Here is a 22804-nt window from a genome sequence, read left to right on the forward strand (position 1 = left end):
TGGTAGACGCGGCCACGCATTATATATAATTATACAAAACTCTTTATCTACATATTTGGCTTTAGTTACTGGAATAAAATATTACCGGTCCAGTGGATATAAATGAAAACTTAATTAGCTACACACAGCGTGATAATTCAGAGGTCTTTACATAAGTATTCAAAATGGGTTACTTGGCTGCAGTTGGTAAAATGGGGATGCTGTACAATGCCACTGCCAATACTGAAAAATTGCTTACCCCTGCAACTGCAACAGACTTTTATTGTGTAAAAAATATTTTGTGCAAAAACAGAGCATTTAGAGCAGTGTTGCTACAGGTAATCAAAATTTAAAATGTTGTTTTGCAAATATTTGATGATTTATTTTATAAAAGTAAAGCATTTGCACAAAGAAAGAGTTGTTTTAAACAAAGTATCTTAACCGCCACAAGGCTTGACTTGTGTACATTGGCTGAACCACAAGAGCTTTGCATTATTCACAGTGAACTATCAGTTGTTAAAATTAATAGCAAAATAACTCAGAAAATTTTCCATAGTGATTCCAGTGTGTATCCAGGTTTCAAAGGTTCTATTGCAAGACCAAGTTCAGGGGAAAAGACAGGCTGAACAGGTTCTGCTGATGGGTCAGTTGTTCCCATATCATCAGCATAGTAAGCAACGCAAGCATCTGATTTGATGCTGGTGTCAATATCAATATCTTCCATTACTGCAGCATTAATGATCTGTCCATTTTCAAGTTCCTCATCCACCTAAATGGGAAAAAAATGTTTGTTTTTACCAGGAAACTGTACCAAACCTGTAAAAAACTACATTACATTTTAATAATTAATGGACAAAATGACAATACATGTGTATATGGTTTAACCTAAAGAAAACATATTACAAACCCCTGAAAATATAAACAAAAAATTATTCAGATGTAACTGTACCGAGTTTACTAAAAGTGCAAACTTTAAAGTGTACCTTATTAATATTTTTTTCATGTTGCACTCCATATACTGGGCTTGATGAGTAAACTCGGTGAAGACTTTGAATTTCCTTGGCAGTCTCTTGTAATTTTTCAAGTGGATCAATGCGGAATCCAAGTACATAACCACCGCTTTGCCATGTGCTTTCAATCACCATCGCAAATCCAAATTTGGAATCCCTTACCTTCACACTTTGCTATGAGAACAAGAATCTCACTTGTTACTATTGTTTAAGTCTCATTACTAACATAAACAATGAACTTAAATGCCTTGGAAATGTATTTACTCACAATTTGTAAGTAAGGAATGCTAACATTAAAACTTTCATTCATGTTTGCATGCCAGACAACACGAATATTGGTCACGAAAAATGTTCCAAGGTTTCCTTGATCACTTGATAAGTTCCACACGCCATTGACTTTATCATATAGTTCTTCCTTTAAAACAACAGTTTATTAAATACATGTGAGATACAAAAGAAAAATGACAGGTAAGAAAGCCAAAGTGCACCTGAGGAAGGAGCTTCAATTGCTTATTTTGGATAAGTGCTCCTCTTAGCTTTAAATCTCTGTAGAGTTTGCTGGAATCATATGCTCTGAACAATTATTAATCTAAAGATCAGTTTGTTTGTTTTTGCAATGACACTTGGGTTACCTACTTAAAAATAGCTAACACAGTAACAAACATTTGAGTGTTGCAGGAACTATCACTGGTAAAAACAAATTCAAAACGATTGGTATTGCATTTGGTTGCTAGACACAAAGATTCTGTATTTCCTCGTAGTTTCTGCAAACGATAAAAATGCAATAACTCTGTTTACATGCCATTACCAAGATAGGCAATTCACTCACAGAACTTGTAGTTTTCGTAGTAATTGTAAGAACACAAGTGTATCCAATAGCTGCAATGTAAGATAGCACACAAAATAGAAACAATGGTTATTTTAACATTTGCATTATTCTGCTTACACAAATTTACTCTGGGAAATTTTAGGGAATGCCATATCAGCCTGAGGTTGGTAATCATAAGTTTTCCAGGTTTGCCCTTATTTCCTTTTGTATCCTCCACAGGGTGAAAAACTTCAATCAGCTCCTCCCCTGGTCGCATGTTCATTTGTCTGTATAATATTATGTTAAGACTTGACGCCATTTTTAAATGTATTAACGTCAATCTAAAAACATTTAAAACATCCAAATCGTCTTTTCAACTGTGCCACCTACTGTTCTGTCAGATCAAAGCGAATATCTCGATCTTCCCACAACACTTCCATGCTTGCTTCTCATGCAAATCTAATAACCTCAAAACCAAACCGTTATTTGTTACTGCAAAATCACAAACAAACAAACGAGTGAACGATTCAATTTTGTTTGCTGCAGCTTCTGTTGTTGCCGTGAGAATTTCATAAAGATCATAAAATAAGTTTACAATAGAAATTTACGCAATTTATACCTAATCGGCGCACCACTTTTTCTGTCTACCAAGGCTGCCTGTGCTTCAACTGGAAAATATTAAATTAACAAAGACGTGCATATTAGACAAAATTTATAAATCTCGAAAAAGCAAGAAACAGAAGAACATAAAATGACAAATGAAACACTTTTCAACAGGCAGAAAAAGTTTTCACCAAGCACTTAAAAATCAATGACAATGAGCAAACTGCAACCACTAATAGGTTTGACACAACACATAAACAAATGTACGTATTTACAAGAAAGAAGAAAAATGTTTACAAAAAGTTAAATTGTGGCTGTAATATTTTTGCACCGATTGCACGTGATAGTTTTGTCATAAACTAACACAATCCACACAACACACTAAAGTAGCAAATGAAACTGTACTTGTAAAAGCAACAAAACAAAACGAAAATGTATGTCACTGTATGGTTCTCCAGCTTGATCGCATCTCAAGAACGGAAAATATTAGTTCGAAAACAACAACATCATCATCTGGTTGTAGGTGAGCAGAAGCATCATGAAGAAGAAATACTAAATGTTCATCAAGTGCATTTAGGCAAGCATCAGGCAGTGGTAAACCCTGACTTCCAACAGCATAACCAACCTAAACAATAATATTATAATACATTATTCAAAACCTTCTAAAGCTTAAACTGCATTATTATGTGGGCTCTTCCCTTAAGACCACGATTGTGACTTTACAGTCCATGTTAAGCACAACCAAAAAACCATCAGACATGATGGACAAAACTTCCAATAAATACCTTTTTCACAACCAAATTGGGGTTATTATGCTTTATAGAATCGTGTATGAAAAACCACACAGACAACAGTAAATGCAAACCACTTGTTTGCCGAAATAAGGAAGAAACCAAGCAGTCGTTTTTGAGTATTAACATGATGAAGCATTTGCCGCCTTAATTGAATCACCCAAGCAAGGCAATTTCGGATACTTTGAGAATCACTGTAACCTACTAGATGCTTTCATTTTTCTTCGGGACATTATTTCTGGACACAGATTTTACACCAAAATTCTGGACTTGTCCGAAAATATAGGACGTGTAACCCCATGATAACAGTTTTTGTGCTTTATTAAAATGGATTTAAAATGTACCTATCCTTTGAGCATTAAGAGTTTTATGGCAATTACATTGTCTTGCCCATATAAGCACAATACAAAGGCAACATATATTTAGTTTAGTACTGATTTATAATATGCTTACATCATCAGGGTGAATGGTAAAACGAATTCCGATTTTAGTTTGTTTTGAACTACGCAGCATCTTCATGTTTGGTACTAAAGCTTGGAAGCAGCCATCAGCCATTTGCTCAGCAAGTCTGCTCATGTCAAGAACATCTCCAGTACTTTTGAAGAAAAAAACCTGAAAACACAGCTCAGTTGGACAACAAAAACTTTTGTACATAACAGTTGCATTTAAATGAAATATTATTTGCAATAAAGTTTTGTACCTGATTCCACCGTAGCAATTGCTGTTTTCCTTTCTTTTCACTTTTTCCCTGAACATTGTAACCCAAAATTCCTTCAAATGATAGAAAGTCTATGGGACTGGACAGCCTACAAAGCAATTTTAGGTCACATGGACAGCACTTGAAACCATTTATAAGTTACTTCTGTTTGTATCATTTATTGAATATAAAAACTGGCATATATCTGTGAGCAATGCAACCAACCCAATATTGAACTTTGTGTCATCAGCAACCCATCTAAGCTCCACAAACTTGCAATTTGGTTTGGGGGGAGCACTGGGGTCAGCAGTCTGCAATAAACATTCAAAAAATGTCATGTTTCAATTTATATAGCATTTTTTCTTACTTTTTTATTTTTCCACGCTATTTTAGAACAAAACATAAAAATATGTTTGCATCATTAAGTGAAATTTGGGTCACATGCTGACAAACATAATTTAATGTATTGTTTGCACAACATTGTGATGATGGTAAATATGAAAGTTGCCTCAAATATTGGATAACAAAGAACCATTCTTATTCATATGTCATAGCATTGCAGACATTTGCCAATACGAAATTTAGATCACTTCCTATATTTAACCTTTAAGATACTTACAGCTGGGGGCAGAGCTTGATCTGTTTGATTACAGTTAATCATAAAGTCATCCATGGCTTTTAAAGACTCTTTAAGGGAAGCCATTTTTTCTGGCAGGATTTGCACCATCACCCCATCTAGAAACATTTGGTTAAACAATAAAACATATTGTCATGGTGACATATTTGTTGACATACCTTCAACAATGGTGCATCGGGCTTGTTGGGTGTGGCCAGACTTCAATGAACCATTAAACACCACAAATGCAGCACCTGTTTGTTGCTGTTGATCATGATTAGACTAAAAAAATAGAGCATTTGGTCTGATGCACCGTAAACATGTCAGGAGAAAAAAAACTGAAGCTAGCATATTATATCTTATGGTCTGCATTAATATATGTTAAACTTACATTAATTTTGCCTCGATGAAGCACTTCAGTGCGATATGAAAGGTTGGCGTGATCTTGTATTGAAACAAGATGAGAACGAAACTCGTCATTGTCAACAGAAAATGCATCTGAACCAAGTGCAAGAACATGCTCATTGGAGCTGTTTAATATCTTCGCAATGTCATTGAACCTTTGAGATAGAAAGTTTAATGGATTGGAGCAAAAACTGAATATATATTTGCCATGTATTAAAGCAATAGCAGCAACAATATTTTACAATGAAATTGGTACACAAAAACACTGAACAAAAAAAATGCTTAGTTATTAGGTTTTGCCCCATGGTTGTTTAAATATTATGATATGTTAATCCCTGTTAAAACGACACAATCTGACCTACCTGTTGGCTGGTATGTTGATCAAAATCCCATTTTCTTGAATAACCACTGACAAGCCAGGCACAGTGATCACTTTGTACTTGAAATTTCGGAAATCACATAAAATGCCCAAAATTGTGTTTCCAACCTCAGGGTACACTGGACTTCTTTTCAAAAAGTTAACAAGGGGATATGGAAATTCTGCAAGAGCACTTAAACTTTACCAACATGAGCATGACAATTAGTTAAACCGATTTTACTTACGTTTTGTAGAAGCCCCCAATCCAATAAGTAATCGAGAGGGAAATAAACTTGCCCAAGGCTTATCAGACTTGTGTACAAGCAATGCAAACAAAGTGGAAGAAGCTTTTACAGTAAGGGAAGAAAAGTAAGAATCTGCAAACAATTGGGTAACAAACTGCTCAGATATTGCCATTGAGTTTAATTCAAAATTTTAAATTTACAACTACTATTTTAAACAGTAACAGATTTTCACAGATATAAGTCCAAAATAAATACCAGTTTCTTCAGGAATGTCAATGACCTGGCAGGTTTTCCGTACAAACAACAATCCAACCATATCTGGAATTCCAAAGAAGGCATCTTCTGAAGAAACACTGCAGAAGAAATCATGTTGCATTTTAGCTGTCTTACCCATTTAACAAACCCATCAAAGTTGACATCACTCTAGTTGGCAATATGTATGTATGTACTTAAGCATGGGCAGCATTGCATTTAGATTTTCTATTTGCTATAATTGCATCATATATATATATATATATATATTTGTTAGTTGTACATATATCATTAGGTTCCTACATTTTCCTGGCATTTAGTAGGTATCCTAATGTATGTCTACTTTACATTAAAATTCATGTTGTTGTTCAGATGCATTAGCATTTTGTTCAATAGTTTAAAGTAGAGCTACACAAGACCTTTAAGCAGATCAAGCTTTAGTCTCATGATCAATTTGCCATGCTAATCAAAATACCAACGTCAAATGATCAATAGACTTTCTATATTGCATTGCACTTACATGTCTGTGCCAAGAACAAAGTCAAGTGCATGGACAGCTTTGCCTTTTCTTGAATTTGTGAAAAGGTATGAGAACAAAGTAAAAGCATGTGTAGGAATACTGGAAGTAGAATCACCAACATTGAAGATAAAAGCGACTTCAGCTTGGCCTACTGTGTCCAAGCCATGTGACACAAAATAATAACATGGTGTAGATTGGTCTGTAATAATAAAGTTAAAGAAATGTTTGTGAGTAAAAAAAACTGTTCTGTAAACACAATCCACTTAGCATTTGAAATTCAAAGAAGATTAAACACTTTAACATGGTCATGTGCTTGGGTTTGATTTGTATGTATGTTTGATATAAATGATATTACAGTTCTGTGTTACTCAGCTGTACAGCTCAGTCATCAAAACTGGTGGCTGAAAACTACAAAGAAGCTAAAATGGCTGAAAAAAATAAATTACTGTACAATTTTATTGAAACAATCAAACACTTTAAAAAAAAGTTTAGTAACTTACATTTAAAAAGGCAAACTGAAACAAAAAGGTTGGGACTAAGCGCAAACCGCAAAGGTTTTGAGTTGTCTGGTTGCAATAAGGTTGTGATCAAAGCTTCATCAGGATACTCCTCAATAACAATTGTTCCATCGCTGTGTGTATCTGCATGACGTTGCTGGTAATTACACTTTCACCAAAACCAACAATCTAACCCAGTGGTTCTTAACCTTTTTATAACGACCGAACCCCTATGATATTCTTCAGTATTTGATCGAACCCCAAAGTTACATCCTAGGTTTTAACACATTTTGTTTGGTGAGTCATAATTAGTGTTTTGTTTTTCAAACGTAGTGGCAGCAGTTACTGTTTGTCATTTTGTTAAATTCTGACATAATAATACAAGCAACTTGTTTCAGGATTGCTTTAATTCCGGCAATTTTAAGTATTTACCAAAATGAAGCATTAGTATTTTTAGCATCTGTACACAAACATGAAAAAGATGTGTTTTTGCTGCCAACAAAATTTCGTTGTTTTTCTGCTTCCGAACAATGCTCATAATTCTCTTTGTTACGTCAAAAAAAGAAAATAAAACCTTAGTGCAGGGGTGCACAACCTTTTTGCTAGGACGACCGCATCGCAGCTTCTTATTTCACAAACGACCGCCATTTACCTGCTTACTTTTGTTTTAAAATACTTGATTGGTTTATATTTTATTTACCATCTAATAGCGCCCAAAAAGTCCAGATTAATTTCTGTACAGATTGAGCTGCACATTACGAAGATCTGTCCTAAGTGTTTATGATGTCATAATCTTTATTGTGATGCTTGTGGTACCTGTTTTGTTCGCGTTGTTTGCACACAATAGGCGTACAAAAAGTCTGACGTGTATGGTTCTTAGGCTGGTAATGCTCTTTTTAGTACCACAAAAACTGTTTAGAGCAGTTTAAAAATCAAAATATTTAGCAAAGGATTTTTTTTTTCTTTTTACCTCACGGCCGCCAGTGCATATATATTTTAATAAACATGTTCACTGCCGCATAAATTCGACTCTGCGGCGCCATGCGGCCGTAGGTTATGTACCCCTGCCTAAGTGTAACCTTCCAGTGTTTTGATATTTGGCAAATACAAATTGCCATTTTTAGCGAATATAGACTCTAAAGTTTGACGAAAACGAGTATTTGTCTTGTACTTCAAAAAGCCCTTTGAACCACTGATTATGAACCACTGATCTAACCACACTGAGGCACTTACCAACAATGACTGGTGGAAATGGTGAACTCTGCCTGTCTTGTGAAGCATTTCTTTGCTTTGTCCTGCTGGCTCTGGAAAACCATTACAACTTTTACTTTTGTTTGCTGTGTCCTTCACAACAGATTTTAAACATATAGGACAGTATTTATGTCCACTTTACATTACTGTCTTTCATGCCTGAAACGCCATTCTATGAGTTTTGGTATTACTCATATAGTTAAGGTTATTAGGTGCTGAGAAGGTCCAAGAAACCAATAAACTAAGAGTTACTGCTACCAACGGGATTAAATTTTTATCTGATAGCTAGCTAGTCATACCTTTGCATTCTGCTAGGCAGAGGTGGTGTGTCCGGCAAAGTTGAAGGGTGATCTGGTTTTGTTCCATCAGAAAACCTAACACTTTTATGATTAGAAGATCCATTTGTTGAATCTGGTGAATAAATATGGAATTAATAGGTTTTCTAAAAATAAAACAGAAAAATAAAGAACATACCATCAGCATCATTTGGCTTTAACACTGGCCTTGGACCACTTGAAGGAGGGGAAGGCATTTGAGGTGATGATGTTGATGCCTGTTCTGAATTTCTTTGCGCTGCTTCAGCTAAGGCATCAGCTACAACACAAAGTAGCTCAATATGTTCCACCACCAACATAAGTGTTTCATGACAAAAATGATGCTATTTTTGCGGCAACAGTTTTCATAATTACACATTTAGTTTTGAGAGGAAATTGTTAGCCAAACTATAAAGTAGAAAGGTGGACTATGTGCTTTACAAACTGTTAGATTTGACTCTGGTATAAATAGACATACCTTGCAATATCGCTGCATAGCACCACATGCAAACACGTGCTTCGGCAAACTCCATATATTCCAATTTTGACTTTTCATTGCAACATGTATTGCAAAATACTTGGCCACAGGCACGGCAGTGATGTCTACAAAAGAATAAATTACATTTAGTGTTTTAGCTATATTACTGTTTTACTTTCTGACTGATATTAAGTTACGTATAATATATTTAGTTTTGTTATAACAAATTCAGGTGATTAAAATTCTAAAAAATGAATTTCAGGACAGGACTGCAAATATATACATTGGCAATGAGTAAAAAAAAACGAGGGTGGTAATATCAATGTACACTAAGCAGCTGCAATAAGCGCATTGTAATAGAGCATCATGTGACATTATTGTTTGCAAGCAATAAACCACACCCACCACATGGTTGTGTTCAATATGCAAAACAAAAGGTCCAGTAAATGTCAACAACACAAAAATAGGATTGTATACATTATATTTGACAGCAAACTAATGCATACCGTCGTCTTGTAAAACTAAAGGCTACTCCACACTTTGTACATGCAGGACTTTCCTTGTCTGGAACCCATCGTGGCTTATAAAGGCCAGGTCGTGGTATTTGGCTATGCACAACCGATGTTTCATGTGTATTGATCTGATTGGATCGACCAAGAGAGTTTGTGTTCTCTGTGGAATTTAAACTAATTGGTGGTGCCTGTAACAGAAAAGTATGGCTTTTGTCCTGAACAACAATATATATTTTTTGGTATGCGTTAATACATTAATATAAGTTTACTAACTCCATTTAAACACTAACCTCGGAGCTGGTGGTTTGATCACCTGCAAAGTATGAAAATCATCAGAAAATTGAAGTGAAAAAGTGCTAAAATACAGAATGGTGATTTCCCAGTAATATTGCAAAGACAAACTATGAGTTTCAAGGTGCTACAAACTCTACCCTAGTACATTTTTTAAGGCAGTGTATTTACTTTCAAACTTTTGTCAGCCACAAAACTTTTTAGACATAATAAAAAAAAAACACAAGGTACATAACAGCACAGTTTCCTTGCTTGTTAAAGTATACTGCAAACCTAATAAAGTTACCTTGATGTAATTCTGACTCTTCCTGTCTTTTATGGGAAGTTGTGTGGTGTGCAGCTCTATCTTCAGCTAAAACAGCAGAATAGGAGGGTGGTGAAAAACTTGGATATGATTGTTCTCTAATTCCATCCCCCATGTCTATTGCAGGTGAATTGGAGGAGTTAGATAATGAAGTTTGATCTGCAGGTACAACCTCACTTTGGTCCTCGGGTACAACTTCAGGATTGTCTTCTTGGACTTCTTGTATCGGTTCTTCTCCCATAGTAGTCAAATAATCATTGGAAACCAAAGAATCATTGTTAACAGAATCTACTTCAACCAGATTGCTAATGTTGTCAGTATTGCTGTGCACTGTTTGACCTTCTGAACTGTCCAGGTTTTCCACCTGTGGGCTTAATGAGCTTTGAGAAAAAACATTGATTTCTGTATTAGGGACAGGTGCTGGTTCTTCATTAACATGATCTGCAGAAATTTCTGCAATGTTAGTAGAAATACTGTCCACATTTTGATACGTTGTAAAGTCTGTTGGCTTTGTATACTTTGACTTTTCAACCAGGATATCAGTTGTTAATTGAATTTGGTCTCTGTTAATGTTGCTATGTACAGCAACATCATTAGCAGAGGAAGGAAATTCTTCAGTGGACAAAAAGTTTTCAAATTCATTCAATAATGCTTCATCATCACTACTATCCAAATGTACATTGGAATTAAACCCAACCACTTTTTCAGAAATGTCACTGTTCTTAGTTGATTTTGATACAGCAACTTCGGTGTTGGTTGTAGCTTCAACTGCATGATTGTTCTCCGAAACCACATCTTTTTCTTGAGTTTTCACAACATTTTCATCTTCTTTCATATGATCATCGACAAAATTGTGGTTCTCTTTAACCTCTGTGGCTTGATGAGCCACTTCAGTAAGGGATAAAAGAAAATCCACTTCACTTAAAGAGGCAGGAATAACAACCTTTTCCTCTGTGGTGTTTTTAGTAATAGGTGGTTCGATTTCAACATCACCAAAATCAATAAGCATCCCAGTATCACAGCTGCTTGGTGATAAGTCTTTGTCTGTTGCTGGTTTGTGTGTAATTCCATTGGTCAATTTTCCACCAATAGCATCCCAAGTTGGCTCAGACACTGAAAACTGTGGATGGGTTACTTCCTTCGTAGCAAGCGCTGTGTAACTAATGTTTTTTTTTTCATCTTTGTTCTTGGTTAAGGATGGTATTTTTGGCTCTAAGTGAACAAAAAATATTAGTGTTAGTCATGTCTCTGATGAAACAAACATTTCTGTGACACATGTAAGCTAAAAGCCTTTGGGAATATAACCCATTTTTTCTAAGTACAGTATTTAAAAAACTATCATATTTTTGAATATTATAAGTTTCATTAAAATTAAAATTTTAAACCTGCACCCATCCGAACTTTCCCTAACCATTGGTATATTCTAAATTCAGCCAAAATGAAAAATTGATATGATGTGTTACTTGTGAAAAATTTTTTAAAAATTTTTTCCTAAAGTTATTTTGGACTGGACAAACTTTTTGTGCTGTCAAGAATTAATAGTGAAGGAACTGTCTGCACCCTTTTAGCAGTGTGGCATAATTGATTGGTCCTTTTCTCCCTTCCCTTTCTATGCATATACATTCCAAATTGAAAAAATGGCCTGCACGGAGGATTTAATATTTCCGACTTTCCCTTGTAATCCGCGCAAATTTAGGCTTTTGATGTGTAATCCGCGCAATAAAAAATGTTGTCCACACAACTTAGCACAGCTTCCACAGGTAACTTCAATAAACTTTCTGTAAAATTTTATATTTGTGTTGAACAATGAAGTTCTATGTCTTTACAAGCCTTACTTCGCGAATAATCCACGTAAATCAGTCAAGCGCATCATAACTTACCGATTGTCACCCTTGCAATAACATTTTTAATATGCTAACATAGTCGTTAACAATTTTTAGGACGTAGTTATGACATTAAAGTGACTGCCAGGTAGGCAAGTTACATAAAATAATGTTTTCTGTTTGACAAATAATTAAAAGCAGTTTGGCATTCTTAAATTACTTCAAAAGAAAGAAATGTAACAGCAAAATATGTTTCAATCGTTATGAAAATGAAAATTTGTAGAGTTTAGCAAAGCAGCTGTGTGCGCAATAGAGCAAAACTGAAGATTCATAGTGTTTATTTGTTGTTCTTTTTGTCAGATAGTATTGCAGGTGTTACATGCAAAGTGCGTTAATCGTTAAATCCACCTGTCAATCAAAAATCTATCAATCGGCGCAGAAAATTGTAATTCCGCGCAATTATTTTGATGAAAAAAATATCCTCCGCACAAAAAAAACTTTCCAATCTAGTATATATTGTATATACATGTGCTTGTTTCCGCTATTTCACTTATGATGACAATTGTATTTGTCAAAACCTTTGCTTGATAAACCATTTAGGTAAATAATTAGAATTGTTATAACACTGTTACTTAATGAAAACTAATACAATGTGATACAAATTACAAATACTGCGATTAATAACTGGGATGTTAAAGTTGTCCGATTATAAGTAAATTTACTTACTTGGAGGAGGCGGACTTTCATTTTCCTCCAGTTCATCCAATATTCGGTCAAGATCAGTGGCTTCAGCAAGAAATGAATCATCCATTGTTACTAACTATTATCTAAACATAACTAATGCAAACATTACATACAACAATTAAAACAAACATCCTGAAACAAATACCGTTTTATGAAATAAACAGTTGTCAAAAACAACACTAACAAAACAACTTTAATACGTTAACTTCAACGGCAAACAAAAACAACACAAAACCTGGCAGTCAAATTTTTTCACAACAACAAAATGCTGAGACAGCAAAAAGCATAAACTGCATGAGAGAAAGGAATGTGTGTTGCAATGGCAATTCCAGTAGGTTGTCCGATATTTTACGGAAACAAACAAAAGCAATAAATTACGGCCATGCCTATTGCATGTGGAATTAAATATGATGCAACAGAAAGCAAACATCCCACTAGCATTGTTTTTGTATGTAAATGGATTGGCGTTTTGGTGCTTACAACGGCAACTTTGGTGAACAAAAAGCTTACAAATATCTGTTGCATTTACTACGATCTTTTGTTTCCGGTCCGTGGATTTTTTTTACAATTTTACCGGTCCCGCGGTGTAGAAAGGTTGGAAACCACTGGTTTAGCATACAAACGACGTTCCTTATCCTTGTTGATGAAGATGTTAATAAAAACATGCCAAAACTAAAACTTTTATGTGTGATGTGAAGCCATATTTTTTAGCATTACGTTGAATCGTAACCAAGCAAAAAAGATTTTGTAACTCCAAAAGGCACGTGTCTAAAGCGATTGTCCCCGTCAGTACCGATCAATAGAGTATACCAGGGGCGGGCAACTTCTCCAGTCGGCGGGCCTAATATGGGAAAATGAAGTACTTGGCGGGCCGGATTCCTGAATTGATACACATTAATCGCGTATTTAACCAGTGATTTAAAACGGATTTTTGACCACCTAAATTAAGCCAAATACATTCAAGAACATCACAAATACAATACAGTCCAAACAATCTAACTGATACAACATAAAATTATTCACCACAGCAAATTTAATGCATACACCACAAACTTAGATACTGCTGAAACACTAACTAGGCTACACGTGTGGAAACAAAAGAAACCGTGAAAGCAGGCCACACACTTGGTTGGCAGTTATGTCGTAACAATGGACGTATGGTGCAATGGCAACAACGGCGGGAAAGTTTTTTGCTATTGGGGAGCGTTACTGTCCGTTACATTTATAACTATAATTTGACGCAGTAAGCAAGTAGTGGGGGATGGCGGCAGACTGTGGTCGCGGGCCACATTATCATGTAAGACCTGAAACTGTCTGCGGGCCGCTCAAAATCCCGTCGCGGGCCGTATGTTGCCCGCCCCTGGAGTATACAGACATCAACAACAACAGTTTCAACATCTTCTTGTTCTGTCTAACCACACACTGATTACTTCTCGAGAGGGTTCAGAAATGCAAACCAAGATGAATTAGGTGGTTACATAAATTCATCCATATAGGTACGTTCGCGTATGTCACACGACTTTTTTGGAGTGTGTGTGTTGCGACGTTAATCACTGCCGTGGATTGTTCATTAAAAGACATTCAAAATTTTGTCAAAAAGTAGGCTTACTTAGTCACATAACGCTTACGGCAGGGGTGTCCAAACTGCGGCCCGCGGGCCAAATGCGGCCCCCGACGGCATTATAAGTGGCCCGCGGCTGTTTTTTTTAAATTGTGTTGCGTATGGCCCGCCATAGTTTGGAACTTTGGATTAAGTTTTTGGGTTTTGGCGACGCTACTTCACGCAAAAGCTTTCCATGGAACTTCATTTACCGGTAAAAAGGAAGGTGCTGACTCAACAAAATCACAAAATTTCCTTAAATCCTGTAAATTTGTGTCCTAATTCTGAAAAAACGTTGACCCGCGGGCGTCTTTACCTGGTAAAATTTGGCCCCCGTTAAAAAAAGTTTGGACACCCCTGGCTTACGGTGTAGCTGCAGCGCGTCTATACCATCTATCCACCAATTGTGCCTTCAACTTTGTCGCGCTTTTTAACGTCTGAACGTTGCGCAGCTATTTTCGTCTTGGTAAGTATTTTAGCGCAATTGTGCTGCTACGATTTTGCCCGGCGATATAAAATCAACTTAAATAATTTATGACACACCGAAACAACTTTTGCAATATGTAAGCAGGAAGAAACACAACACTTGACGGACAACGTGGCCCGTGTTTAGTCGATACAACATGTGACTAACGTGTGAGTTTATGAAAGGTTTGTGAAACATAAAACATTAAATTTATACAATCGAAAACATTGGTTTCGGCTGAGTTCTCAAAAAAAGATCGGGCCGAAACCTCAACATTGATAATATACGTCGTTAATGTGCAAGAAACTAATCACATATTGAGTTTTGCGATGTGAGCGGAGAAGGACCCTAGTAAGAAGCCAACAGTCGTGTTAACGATACAGTGAGGTCTGTCGGTGAGTTTCAGCACTTGATTTTCTAACCGGCAAACTAAAGTAAAACGACACACAGCGAATCACCCGATTTTGCACTTTGATACATTGTAATACTACACAAAAAGCATTTAAAAAACGCGTCATATATACATGTGTATAAAGTGATAACAACAGTGGCAAAGTTTTCTAGGTAGCTAAGTATGAAGCAAAACTACTGTAGGTAAAAAAATGAGATGTAAATAGTGCATTTAAATATTTAAAGCGCTTCTGTATACCATAAAATTTTTACTTCCATAATAACAATGTTTTTCTCATCTTTTTTCGGTAAATGGCAGTGAGTACACTGTTTTTACTACAACATGCTTAGCTGACAAGTCAAGGATGCTTCAAAATGAAACTTACAAAATACACACACTATATAATACTAAAATGTAGTTCTTCCTGATAACATGACCAATTGGCCAAGTGTAAACTTAAAACAATATAAGTTTATTTGGAAAATGAATTGACAACAGACTGAATGATGGAAAGACTTTCACCCAGTTGGCTCTCGGTAATGCAAAGTGGTGGCGCCAGACGTACAATGTGATCATGTGTCGGCTTGCAGAGAACTCCATTGTCACGAAGTCGAAGACACAACTTCCAGGCATTGAATGCTAAAATTTAAACCAGGGGTAAGTCCATCAATTAAAACTGTGTTTAATTAAAGTACTGTTTTTGAGAAAACATACAGAGCAGCGAACTTTCCTCTCTGCACAAAATACCAAGCTTATTGAGTAATGGACCAAGGCAAATTATGTGACTTGTTAAAGGAATCCGATACCACTGTAGGGCTGATATCAAACAAATAATTATTTGATTATTTGAAATTTTTAATTAGTTTTTAAAAATTTATCAAATAATTTTTTTCACATTTCAAATAATCAAACAATTTTTTCTTATGCAGTAAACCTTGAAATATGTTCAAGCAGGAAAATAAAATGTTCTAGATCACAATTCAATTCAACAATTGAATTCAATTCAAAAACTGTTGAAATAAAGTGAAAAAATACAGATGGAAAAACGGAGTAAATGAGCATGTCTCTATTTGTACTAATTTGTTATTTTAAACAAAAAAGTAGCCTAGATTTAATGACTAAGAGCTTACAAAATCCGTTTAGTAATTTCACCTATATTTAATAATGACTCTGGGCCTTATGTATCAGGTGTTCTCAAATATTTGAATTATTTGATTATTTGAAAAAATATTTTTTTTTATTTGATAACAGCCCTACACTCTTGGTTACTTTTGAATCAAGTAATTTAACTAAAAGAAATAGGGATTGATAAATATGTTTTTGTTATTTTGTGTAACAGTTTGTGTCTTCATGTGCAGTTTACCAAGTGCACAGTGTGGAGCTAAGGGGAATCATTGAAGAGCAGCTAATTTATTTGGGCTGTTTCTTAGTTTGTAAATTTTGGAGAAAAAAAATAAGTCACATACTTTCAGTGTCTTTGATAACAATGGCATTGAGAAGTCCTTTGCCCCGGACCTCGGTGACTACATTCTGTGGTACAGTTGAAAGAATCTTTCTAGTTTCCTCTCCTAATTTTGTAGCATTCTCAGCCAATTTTTCATCCAGAATAACCTGAATCACAAGACATTAATACATGGAAACAGAACTCTATGAAACTCATAACCACCTTCAGTGCTGCAAGGGCAACTTTACAACCTAGTGGATTGCCTCCAAATGTTGAGCCATGTTGGCCAGGCTTGATGGTTAAAATCACCTCATCATATCCCAACACAGCAGACACAGGGTACATTCCACCAGCAAGAGCTTTTCCTGGTGATAAAGTGTTGAATGTTATTGTAAGGGATTGGTAATAACTAGGGTTGGGCATTTGACCGGTCAAATAAAATCTGGTCAATTGACCGGTCAAATACTTGTCAAATAGGTCAAATATCGGTCAAATACTATTCACAGTATTAAATTGCACTTTTAGTTTAAAGTGGAAGTTAAATCTTCTTCTAAACCATAAGTAGTGGAGATGGAGGTTTCAACTCATATAAATTTGTTTGTGAAATGGGAAATATTCAGTTTATATTATATTACAGACTTTTCCGACCGCATTGCATGCTTCATTTCATCAATGGCCCCACCTGTGTGCCTGCAATTTTCATTCAGTAATCACATTTGTGAACTGGATTCTCATTATATTCTATATACATCATATTAAAGTCTAATTTTGACTGAGATTTAACTGTAAAACTCGCTTATCCTGCTTAAAGTTGTAATTTATGCTGTTACGCTGTTGTCACATCTCCATTCATGACAAAAAAGGAACATACAAAAGCTTAAAATGTACGTACTTTATCCCAATCAGTACTGACCTGTAACTTATCCAAAAAAATCTATTCAGGGCAATTATAAGCTAATAGCTACAAACAATTTTTGGATCAACTATAGAAAAAAGGACTATAGACCTACAAGTTTACACAGATGCTATAAATAGCTTAGATTTTTTTATCTGTCAATAAAAATGTGCAACATTTACAAAAATGTCCAAGTAAATACTAATGAACTAACTTTTCCCCATGGACATATCACACTCGATTTTTATTAAAATAAAACGTTTTTTATTAAATAAACTAGAAGTGATCCATGTTTTTTAATTGCATTGTAAACCTTGCAAAGTTTGCCATGACGTAAATCAGATCATAATTTCAAATGAAAAGTATCTCCTAATTGTTTTGTTATTTATTTTAAATGAACAAAACACAACTATCTTGGCTTTAAAAGCACTTATTAATACAAGAGTATGCCCAAGCCTAAACTGTTCTATCTGAGGGTTATTAGAAATAATTTACCCTTTCCAACAACCAAAAAGCAAGTACAAAAAAATTTAACACATTTGATTTTTAAAATTAAAAATAGTATTTGACCGGTTAAATAAAGTGCTGTCAATTGACTGGTCAATTGACCGGCTTGCCAACCCTAGTAATAACACAGTAAACAATTAAATTATTGGGTTTATGTTGAAAAATATGTATGCAGAAAATATGGGCAAAATATGGGCTGCCTCAACTCTGGCAGTGACCAAAATGTATGTGTTACATGTGTTGTTAAGTGTGTGTACATTGCTAGTCTTTCTTAAAACACATGTGGATGATTGCAGCACATTACAACAGTAAGATAAATGTGATATGGTTCTGAAAGAGTAATTGTATCTATTGTAGGCTACAAAATAAAACATATTTTTCCTGTAAATAAACTTTGTATGCTAACTTTATTTCACCTTGGAAATAGCAAATGATCATTTACTGTCAACAACATGTACTATTTATACAGCAACCTAATCATCGCTTAAGATTATTCATGTAAAAATGTTTGGCAAATCGAGTATGTGGTTAACATGATTTGATTGTAAAATGTAAAAAAGATATTTCACATATCCTGCATTTAACCAAACAACCATCATTTGTGCAAGGTGGGGCACGACTGGTTTTGACTTACCCAACACCAACAAGTCAGGTTTCACATTCTCATGATCGCAGGCAAGCAGTTTACCAGTGCGCCCAAGACCCGTTTGAACCTACGTAAAAAAACACAATAACAAACACAAAATGACAACTGTGTAAATAAACATAACTCAGTGACCAGTATGCCTAAAATAGTTGCTTGAGAATTTCAATCCATTTCCTTAAACAAACACTACACCAGTGGTCGGCAACCTTTTAGTGATGAGTGCCAATTTGCTTGTTATATCCATGTGGCAATGACTTCACACGCCAAACTATTTTAGTTAGTGGTTTGTGCCAGTTGATATCAATAGTAAACAGAAAGCAAACAAATTTGTGCGTGTACGATGGATTTCCGAACTATTGAATGAGAAACAACTGAAAACACACATGCCAGGGGTTGCCAAACCTGCACTACAATTTTACAACCTAAATAAAACTTTCTCAGTGTTATACATTTTGTTCCCCAAGATAAAAAAATCCACATAAAGATTCAGACAAAGATTTTCACAGAAACATTACCTCATCTGCAATCCAGAGAACATTGTACTTTGTACACAATTCCCTGACTTTGGTGAGGTATCCCTCACTTGGTACTCTCACACCCGCCTCCCCTTGGATTGGTTCAACCATGAATGCAGCAGTGTTTGGGTTTTGAAGCTCTTTCTGTCATGTTAGAAAAACTTTCAGACTTTTCTTCAACATTTTAAACAACTTTTCAGAGTAATGTACAAAAAAGGTAAGCCACCTCCAGTGCTTCTGTATCATCATATGGAATAATCCCAAAGCCTGGCAAGAACGGCCCAAAACCAGAATAACAATCACTGTCAGTGGAAGATGACACAGCTGCCAAAGACCTTCCCCAAAAATTTCCCTCGGCAAAAAGTATGCGTGCCTTATTTTCAGGCACCCCTTTAACATCATAAGCCCATCGACGCGCAAATTTACATGCACTTTCACATGCTTCAACACCTTACCAACAAAAAATGCATTAGTAGTTGTTATAAATGCTACAGAAAGTTACCAGTACCAATTAGTTTTATAGATAGTCTTACCAGAGTTCATTGGCAACACTTTGTCATAACCAAACAATGAAGTGATAAATTCTTCAAACTCTCCCAAAACATCAGTGTAAAATGCCCGAGATGTCAGTGTAAGTGTTGAAGCTTGTGTCTAGAAATAGATATCTTTAATATTTCAAACATTTTCTTGATTTGTAAAGAAGATCTATCATAACAATTCTGTAATACTTTTATGTAAAATTTAGAAATAATTATATTTTGTGCTTACAACTAAAGCTTCCAGAATTTTTGGATGGCAATGTCCTTGGTTAACACTACTGTATCCACTTAAGTAATCAAAGTACTTATTTCCCTCCACATCCCACACATGAACACCTTTTCCTCGATTTAGTGCCACTGGTAAAGGCTGGTAATTGTGAGCTCCATACTTCATTTCCCTCTGTACAAAATTACAAGTGCATAGGTTAACATACAAACAAAATCTACTAAGTTAGGTTGATATATATTTATGAGATGATTCTAAAACAATATTAACAAACAAAAGACAAAACATGGAAAATATAATCCTGTATTTTTGCATTAAGATTATGTTGCTTGTAACTTTATCACATAAAACTACCTCAAAAACCGCTTGGGAGGAAATTCCGCTTTGTTGTGCAACATTGTGTTGAGATTGTTTGCAGATATTTCTGAGTAAAACAGGCCTTAACAAAAGTACAGAGTTTTTGCTCAACATTTTTCTCCAAATGCAAATACTATAAAACATAAATTATGATTTTTATCAAAAGTTTTTTCGCCTCTAACAATGGTTCATAAACATTGAGTCAATCATTTTATTAGACAGTTTGACCTTTTTTTTAACACATTTATGCCGCATTCGACGACGTACGTCACACAAAACCGTACACATTATCATAAAAGACTTCGTCATAAGTTCATAACATCACAAGTCACAACATTATGAAGCAACGTCCGGCTTTAATGTCACGCGATAGTTTACTAAACCTTGGTGTTTTAATCTAAGGCGAAACAAATCTGCTTTCATTGTGAATGTGAAACCTCAGTTGTTCATCACTCCTACGTGTCCGCCCACATGGAATTTACCCAATCAGATGCGATCATTGAGCACCGCCTCAAAACGTATATTTTCCATGTCGCGAACACTTGTTTACAGAAAGTGACATGTCATATATAAAACTATGATATGCAATTGAGGCATTTAGGTAGTTCATTCCTTTTCAACAACTTTTGCGTGTAACTTATATCGCCGTTGTGCCAAAAACTTGTTTCAGTTGCTTTTTTATTGAGTTCTTTTCGCTGGTTGAAAAATTCATAGCCACGTCACCGCGTTATATTCTTTTGTAGTGTGATCCAATCATAGATGCTACATACCACGGCCGCAAATCCCGGGGGGGACGGGGGGGACATGTCCCCCCAAAAAATTTGGCTGGGGGGACTTCCATTCATCTGCCCCCCCAATATTTGTAATACCCTTGAGCTAAAAATAAGATATAAGTCTATTGCTCAATATCACACAAATCTAATGACATAATACTACTTCATAATTCACATTGTTGTCAACAATGGAACTCAATCGAATTGTTTGATGTCTGTGCAAAAAGCTTGACAGTGCATTTAGTTGATGGAATATTTGCGGCACTACAAGAATAATGTCTCAAAACGTTAAACGGCTTAAAGTTAGTAAGATAGAACAGTATTTCGTTTCCAACGCAGCGAGTGGAAAAACAAACTTAAGGAAAGTATAAGGTCAATTCTGCAGTGCCTGAAAGTGTTTTACTAGAGAAGGAAATGAAAATACTAAAAGGCAAAACCAGTTCCACAACAACAGATGGGGGAAGCAACTCCTGTGTAACAGAAATAAATTCTGCGGATCTTTTGTCACAATCCTGCCCGAACCAACCAGAAGATGTAAGCCATTTGCCAGCAAAGAACTGCGGCGGTAGATTTTAAAAATTTCAGACCATGTGGTCCCGTGGATCCATTGCGTACCAGGTGTTAATGGGGTGCTCTGTTTTATTTGTTCAAAAGCAGACAAACTGGGTTTGTTGCACGCAGTTCAAAAAAAAGAGCCTGCGTTTATATCAGACGGTTTTCGAAACTGGAAAAAGGGAAAGAGTTCATTTGGGTGACACTAAAACGCTGAATGGGCGGGATGGGCGGGACGTCGCGGAAACCGCTCAATATCGGGTAAATTGCTGACGGTTAGTGCTATTAGGGTTAGGTTGAGGTTTTATAATAGTATAGTATATGAATCAAAAAATGTCCCTGCCTAAAACTTATTCAACTATTTCCTGACATTAGGCAAAGTTGCTATGGCGGGACGTCGCGGGAGATGGCGGGACGTTTCGGGCGCGGAATGTAGTGTTCGGCGGAATTTTTTTTTATGATTTTCTATTATAAAACCTTATCCCAACCTTAATAGCTCCAACCGTCAGCAATTTAACCCGATATATAGCGGTTTTCACGACGTCCCGCCATCTCCCGCCCTCCATTCCGCCCATTCAGCGTTTTAGTGTCACCCGTTCATTTGATTTGCACCAACTAACAGAAACACATACTGTAACGACCGCTAGGTGCGCAGCCTGGCCCTGCGCCGTTCGTCACACTAGATAACCCTTTTTGTAAAACGCGCCCGTCCTACAGCCTGTCCTCCAAGACGACCCACTCTTGCATTTGCAACGAATGTTCTTTTTTTGCGATAAAAGGCAACGCTGACGAATAAACCAAGACGACAACGTCAATAGCAACGGTTTTTCTGTAACCACAAATAACATACATAAGCCAGACGTACACATTATGACGTCATAGCGACCATCAAACAATAAGCAGTTTTAACAGTACACACAAGGTTTTAAACTAAATCTACATTAATCGGTCATATTTTACATTAGATTACTTCCAAATTACTCATAACAAGTCAAGTTACTGTTAAAATACACATTAACACAAGTTAAACACAAATCAAGCAAAAACATACCAACTGTTGGGTAACCAGGGCTTTACTAGCACGCGGCTAGAGGTTCCACAACTGACAATTCAGCATTTTAGCTATTGCTCTTAACATTTACAGTTTCACTATAAACAAAATAGTCACAAGAAATTAGGATAAATTCACTTAAATTGACTGCAAACCTAGCAACTAACGCAGCTCACAAAAACGTGGCGTTCAAAGCACATGCTCTGTCGCGGATGAATATTTCAATACGTCACGAATAAACGAGAACTTCCAAGCGGAACAATTAATTCTCGCTGTAACATACCCCCCGACGATGTGCGAACCCATGAGAACATCTTTACAACACACAAACAGCGAGAAAGGAA

General features: G+C 35.8%; 3 protein-coding genes across 3 annotated transcripts; all 3 read right to left on the minus strand.

Annotated features, from left to right (window-relative positions):
* Positions 1-241: 241 nt before the first annotated feature.
* Positions 242-2373, minus strand: LOC145225442 (BBSome complex member BBS5-like). The gene is made up of 8 exons (XM_080092149.1): positions 2188-2373; positions 1936-2084; positions 1819-1868; positions 1626-1753; positions 1478-1562; positions 1258-1404; positions 963-1163; positions 242-748 (listed from the first exon to the last, which is right to left on the minus strand). Exons 1-8 carry the CDS (start codon positions 2235-2237, stop codon positions 518-520), a joined length of 1041 nt encoding a protein of 346 aa, XP_079948275.1. The 5' UTR covers positions 2238-2373; the 3' UTR covers positions 242-517.
* Positions 2374-2492: 119 nt separating this feature from the next.
* LOC145225440 (zinc finger FYVE domain-containing protein 9-like) lies at positions 2493-12649 on the minus strand. Its single transcript, XM_080092147.1, has 20 exons — positions 12481-12649; positions 9914-11143; positions 9627-9649; positions 9331-9524; positions 8825-8949; positions 8507-8626; positions 8332-8443; positions 8015-8085; positions 6785-6925; positions 6285-6483; positions 5768-5865; positions 5513-5644; positions 5272-5449; positions 4896-5064; positions 4684-4786; positions 4508-4623; positions 4114-4199; positions 3892-3997; positions 3645-3803; positions 2493-3025 (listed from the first exon to the last, which is right to left on the minus strand). The coding sequence occupies exons 1-20, from the start codon at positions 12563-12565 to the stop codon at positions 2840-2842; spliced, it is 3633 nt and encodes a 1210-aa protein (XP_079948273.1). The 5' UTR covers positions 12566-12649; the 3' UTR covers positions 2493-2839.
* A 1962-nt stretch (positions 12650-14611) lies between these two features.
* Positions 14612-20237, minus strand: LOC145225441 (ornithine aminotransferase, mitochondrial-like). The gene is made up of 9 exons (XM_080092148.1): positions 20082-20237; positions 19731-19901; positions 19496-19613; positions 19189-19412; positions 18963-19106; positions 18436-18514; positions 16622-16764; positions 16422-16566; positions 14612-15594 (listed from the first exon to the last, which is right to left on the minus strand). Exons 1-9 carry the CDS (start codon positions 20226-20228, stop codon positions 15428-15430), a joined length of 1338 nt encoding a protein of 445 aa, XP_079948274.1. The 5' UTR covers positions 20229-20237; the 3' UTR covers positions 14612-15427.
* Between the last annotated feature and the right edge of the window lie 2567 nt (positions 20238-22804).

Source organism: Phallusia mammillata, chromosome 4 (assembly GCF_965637545.1).
Source record: "Phallusia mammillata chromosome 4, kaPhaMamm4.hap1.1, whole genome shotgun sequence".
Classification (NCBI taxonomy): Eukaryota; Metazoa; Chordata; class Ascidiacea; order Phlebobranchia; family Ascidiidae; genus Phallusia; species Phallusia mammillata.